General features: G+C 30.3%; 1 protein-coding gene across 1 annotated transcript; it reads right to left on the bottom strand.

The window, feature by feature from the left end:
* Nucleotides 1-2,312: 2,312 nt before the first annotated feature.
* LOC107415179 (nudix hydrolase 13, mitochondrial) lies at nucleotides 2,313-5,520 on the bottom strand. The gene is made up of 5 exons (XM_048467643.2): nucleotides 5,002-5,520; nucleotides 3,534-3,648; nucleotides 3,314-3,397; nucleotides 2,935-3,084; nucleotides 2,313-2,797 (listed from the first exon to the last, which is right to left on the bottom strand). The coding sequence occupies exons 1-5, from the start codon at nucleotides 5,070-5,072 to the stop codon at nucleotides 2,540-2,542; spliced, it is 678 nt and encodes a 225-aa protein (XP_048323600.2). The 5' UTR covers nucleotides 5,073-5,520; the 3' UTR covers nucleotides 2,313-2,539.
* Nucleotides 5,521-6,323: the final 803 nt, after the last annotated feature.

The raw sequence follows: 6,323 nt of genomic DNA, 5'->3' as shown, positions 1-6,323 counted from the left end.
AAATTTTTTTCCTAATATAAAAGGTACCCAATAAGATAAAGAAGAAAATGAGTTTTTTTTCTTTTTTTGTTTTGTTTTGTTTTTGAAAGCAAATTAAATGTGCTCATCTTTTGTTGGCCAATTATGTATAATTTAACGTGTTTCATTTTATTAGTCAATTAGTAAATTATATGGATAATTTCTTGTATTTTAAAATTATTTTTTAAAAATACAAAATAACGTGAAAACCAAAGTTAAAGTTAAATAATGAATGTCTGTTTGAAACATCCCAATTGGTAAAGACTACCAATAATAATCTATAAAGTTTTAGGTTTAAGATATATGTGGTGCTAAAATTTGCTTCCCCAGTTTATGAAAAAAGAAAAGGTTAAATAATGAATTAGATGGTTCTCAATTGTAAGACCATATTTGAGGCCTAGATTGAAGACATGCCATGTTATGGTATCTGCTCGGTCATAAAATTAAATTATTTATTATTAATAATATTATTATTATTAATATTATTATTTTAACTACTGTGTTTGGACTTTGGACTAGGTGTAGTAAAACTTGTGGTACTTAATTAAAAATTAGAAGAGTATTATTTGGATGACCATGTTATTTTAGGCTCGTAATAATTTTTTTTCATTGTATTTTAAGAAAATAAAAACGTTACATGTGAATATTAACTTTATATTTTCTTTTTTCATAACTTTTATGCCAGACAATAATCTTTTATTTTTTTTAATTTTTTTTTAAAATAAAACCAAACAATAATCTTTAAATGTCTATATTTCGAAAACCTGATATTTCATAGAATCACAATATAAGAATTAATTTTCTTGAATAGTACTAGACTCCATTAGAATGGAGTCTGCCAACTAATTGAAGGTTTTATAGACCTATTCCCACAAATGGCACTTGTAATATCTAAAAAATTATTTTGCAAAGAAATTGTAGGTATATTACTTTTGTATGGCTAAAATAATCTTATGAGCAACAAAGATTCTATTCGTTTTTTGAACTAACATGAGATATTTATGGACCAAACTAGACCTTATGGATTGGTTGTTTTATTGTTGGGCCAACCTAATTAAAGGAGGGAAATTCTATCTGCAAAACCATTTAAACTACACACACAAACACATACATCTTTTTGTAAAATTTTCTAAAATTCCAAAACCATTTTACATATGAGAAACTCATGTGTAGAGTTTATTTGGTGGTGCGAAAAGAAAGGAGATAATTAAGATTTTTTTTTTTTTTTTTTTTTGGGGACATCAGAAGTGTGATTAGTTAAAGAATTTAAATTAACTAATAAATACGTAAAACCTATAATGGAAAACCATGAAAATATCTATTTAGGAGAGAATACCATCCAATAAATTGGAGACAGACAATATTTCGGTTAAATAAGTTATTTGTCTTAAAATATCTGTTGAGAAATTAGATTAGACCTAACCTGATCGGACCTTGTACACGCTAATGTTAGGAATTGGCCTTGTCTATTGAGCCCAAATATGAATTATCAGACAGCATGGACAAACTCAGGCATGGTCCCAAAGCCCGACTTTTCCCCCACTATGCAGTTAGATGTATTATGGTTCATATATGCAGTTACATGTATTATGGTTCATATATCATAATATTTATGATTATGTGAAAATCCAAACTTCTTCAAGGAAAGATATTAAGATTACAATTTTCTAATATTTTTAAAAGTTTAAACTTTTACTAACTTTCTAGGAAATGGAAAGAGAGGAAACAAATTGACGTGTTTAATTGGAAAGTTAATATTAGAACGTATAAGAATGAATAACAAGGTTACATCTGAGGTATATTGAATTCATTCGGGAAAAGAAAAAAAAATAAAAAAAAAAGTAGCTTTCCATTATTTTGTGAAATTGAAAACTTAGAAAAGAAAGTATTTAGTAGCTAAATTGTTTTAAGATTTATTGGAAACATGTAAAGCTTTTATTTTATTTTATTTATTTATTTTCTTTAGGATTATAATATATATATAAACTAAAGGACAGTAAATTTTTATTCAGGCTTAAATTGAATCGAAGTGTATTCTCAGCATTTTTATTATTGGACCAAACCTATGAATAACTTCGTTTAGTGCTTTTGCTAGTGGATTTAATTCCCAAATATTTGGTTATTGTGCCATCCGTTGCTTGAATAATGGATGAGAAAACTTTGCTTAAGGTTCAAGTCATAACTCCAGCTTGGATGAGATAAATAAAATTGCAACTCACTCCTTATATACATAGCTACAACCATGATTTCCCAATCTAACTCTAATAAATTTATCCCAATCTTAAAATCATGTGGAGCATGAGAACACTATTAATATATGTTCTACAAAATAAAATTGGAAAAGGTCACAAAGTTCATCAAACTTGATTTGGTTACAGAACTGTACAAACTTGGTGGACAGAAAGCTAGATTAAAGATTATCTTAGATTACAATAACTAAGGATTGCATTACATGTATTACATAAAGATGGAAGCTTCACTTATATATATATATATATATATATATATATAGGATAGATTCTCAACCTTGTACAACACATTTGGTACTTACACTTTCAAGGTGTTGGTGTTTGACACCAGAATGCTTACTATAACAGCCAGCTGCAGCTGATGATATTTGATCTGCCACAGCTTCAGATATTGCCAATCTAATTGGAAGCTCCACCAATTTTTCTCTCCTTTCATTTTCCCTTTCCTCTGAAAGAGCTGCCAAAAACATTTTAAGGGCATCTCTCATCCAATCGTACCGACAAAGTCTGAATGCTTCTTCTATGGTAAGCTGAAGATTGTATAGAAAACCACAAGTCTTTTTAGTTAGACTCCCTCATATTTAGTAAGAAACTTCAATTTGTATTTCTTCTTGATGTGTGTAAATGGTTTTTCAAGCAAATTCATAAGTACTAATTTAGTACTTACCCACTTCCTGTCATGGTTAGTTTGCTCTGGCCATGAATCAAGTTCTTCAGTCACTTGTAGTGAATACATGTAACCTTTACATCCTCCTTCTAAGCTACAACTATTCTGTCTACTTTTGCTTCTAAATACCCAGTATCCAAGATGGGTTTTCTGAAACATATTTGAAATTGGATTGAATCATAATGTAACACATGATTAACAGAACCGCCTTTATTTGAAGAAGCTAACTAATTAAGCAATGTAGAAAGACAATCTATTAAGTAATATTTGAAAGAGGTTATAATATGGAATTGTAACAAAAATGATAGGAGACAGCTTTGTATTAGTGGTAATTAATCATTTGTAGAAAACATTAATTAAGCTGGAAAGATAAACTTACACTGAGTATTCCTCTGACCCCTGCTTCCTCCAAGGCCTCACGGCAGGCGGCTTCAGTAATGGTTTCATCATCCTCCCAGCCACCCTGAGAATATATTCATGTACAGTCAATTTTGTCGTTAATTAGGAGAAGATAAACTTTATGTTAATCTCTCATACTTTTGAAAAAAAAAAATAATAATAATAATAAGAAGAAAATTTTAAAGCAGAGAGATAAGTACCTTTGGAAACACAAGATCATCCCGGTTCGGTGAAGAAATCATGAGAACAAGCAAATTATTCTCAAAATTGCAATTGCTACGTTCCATGCTCTTCTCAAACTTGTAAGGAATACATCTGTTTTGTTTTTGCCCCCAAAAAGAAAGAACCAAAAAAAAAAAAAAAAAAAAAAAAGGTTAAAAATAAGGATTTCTTATATGGAAAACATCTTAAAGATTTTAAGAGTTTCGATCTGATACTGAATTGAGCTTCATTATTGCATGTTATTTCAGTTATATAATTGTTTTAATTTTTTTTTTTTAGGTGTTTCTTCAAAATTTGATAACAATTTTGCCATTACACTAGTACAAGTCATGTAGTATTTGTATGATTGAATCTCCTCTCATTAGAAAACAATGGAAGAAATTAATAGATAAAGACTACATAAAGTAGCGGGGTAAGAAAGTTGAGCATCAACATAATTTATAGAGGAATATCTCAAAGAAAGCCAACATTAACAGTGTTTTGTGGAAATAGGCATTTTCTTTTTTGTTCTTTATGATCTTGGGTGGGGTATACTGACTCATGATCATTTGAAAGTGGGGTTAGTTAAGACAAAAACTCTCACCCTGTGAAGAAAAAAAGTTAATGGAAATTTATTTTTTTTTGAGCAAAAAAAAGTGGGTGGAAAGTTAAAGGCTATAAGATAAAGTCAATGATTAGGCCGATCCCCCATTAATAGATCTGAAGAATAATGGATTCGAGAAAAGTAGTAATAACAGTGGAAACCCGACGAGTCTTGCAACAAATTGCTAGCATCGAACAAATTTGTTATTCAATTTTCAGAAAAACCAACTAATGGGATTTTATTTAATTATTGACATATATATACATATATATATATATATTAAGATGCAATAATTTCTTTTTGCATACGAATCACATTAACTGGTGTCCTTTAGTTCAACTTACTTTTTGTAATCGTTTCAATGTGAATGCTACATATAACGCCTGCATATATATACTTTTTTCCCCGATATATATATGGCCACAAATCGTTTAATGCTTTCATATATTTAACCTCAAATTTCTCTCACATAATTTGAGTTAAGAGGGAAGAAGTTAAAGGTGAAAAGTAAAATCAAAAGGTGAAACATGCATCTTGCAGAGTTAAGAGGCAAGAAATTAAATTTAAGAAAGACAAGGTAAAAAAAAAGATCAAAAGGTGTGATACATGCATATTGCATGCTTTTTTCATAATCTAGTACTTGCAACTTAGTATGAACATTTTACCCCCCCCAAAAAAAAAAAAAAAAAAAAGAAGAGAAAAGCTTAGTATGAACACGGTTCACTTGCCTTTTTAGGAGATTAAAAAAGGAGGAAAAAAAAGACAGGAAAAAAACAAATTGTAAACAAGGTATATAGGAAGGAAATCATAGAGAAGAAGGGTGGGTTTGTGTTGACTCAGAAAAATAGAGGGAAGTGACTTACCCAGCAACAAGCCTCAATTTATCCTCATAACGTTGCTTTTCCCTCCCTGTTCTTGCTTCCACGGACGACATGGTCGTGTTTATGTTAAAAAGGTAGAAGAAGATAAAACTAACTAGCTTGGGTTTTGGTTTTGTACAAATTCAAAGCCTATGCAATGGAATCCCAAGCCTTGGAGATACCAAACACATATAAACAAAGTCAAAGAGCTTCCCAGGGAACATTGACATGTGGTGGGATCGATGACTCTGAAGCCAGAGATTTTAATTGTGTTCGTTTGTCTCTGAGAGTTTAGTTAAGTTGACGAAAAGACACAGAAAGATGGGGAATCGGTAACTGGGAAAGAGTCAATAACGGCAACGATAACAATGAACTTTTGGGGTGCTTCAAAAAACCTTGTATATGACGGAGTTCCAAATAGTGTCATATGTTGGTCTGCTCCTTCATAGAAACAGCTCTATTCAGAGAGAGAGAGAGAGAGAGAGAGAGAGAGAGAGAGAGAGAGAGAGAAGTTATATATTTCAAGCGGGAGGACTAAATCAAACATTGCCGACTTATTTATTTTATTTTTTTCCCTCTTCAGAGACCTTTAAGCCAAAGACAAACTTTATTAATAACCATGGGTGACGTGGTATAAAACAAAGTATTCATAATTAAATATTTTAATTATTTTGTCGGATACACATGTGTATAAATTTAAATTGATAAGTAATTATTAACCGTTATATGGTCTAACTGTTACATTTAGTTTTCTCTTATAATAATGTCTCATAACTTTTATCAAATTATTATTTTTTTCTCATTGCTCTTTACAATTATTGAGAGAGAGAGAGAGAGAGAGAGAGAGAGATATGTTTGTATAGTAAATAAATTTAGACCATATATTTTCATGGAGTAAGATTTGGGGTGTTATATGGTTTATCAGAGTAGAGCTGTTTCTCCTTGCAGATCAACAGGGCCCCATGTGGACTATTGCTGGTCCGTATTTGCTGTGCAAAACCTAACATTTAAGGTCATTTACCCAAAAAACAAAAAACTAACATTCACAAGAGTATATGTGTTGCATTCTGGCCCTTACCATGCAAATTGAAAGGACAACTACTCAATAAGGCTCTTTCACTTTTATTGTTTTTTTTTTTTCCTTAAGAGAAAAAAAAAAAAAAAACATTTTTAAAATAATCAATTGAATGATCAAATATATATATATATATATATATATATATATATATATATATAATCAACTAAAAAGGCCGCAAACCTTTACCAGTAAGAGGATAAGAGATAAACATTAACTATTGAGTCACTAGCTGTAGCCAACTCTTTGA

The sequence above is a fragment of the Ziziphus jujuba genome, chromosome 1 (genome assembly GCF_031755915.1).
Source record: "Ziziphus jujuba cultivar Dongzao chromosome 1, ASM3175591v1".
Classification (NCBI taxonomy): Eukaryota; Viridiplantae; Streptophyta; class Magnoliopsida; order Rosales; family Rhamnaceae; genus Ziziphus; species Ziziphus jujuba.
The sequence above is the reverse complement of the archived record's forward strand: the minus strand, read 5'-3'. Positions and strand labels throughout refer to the sequence as shown.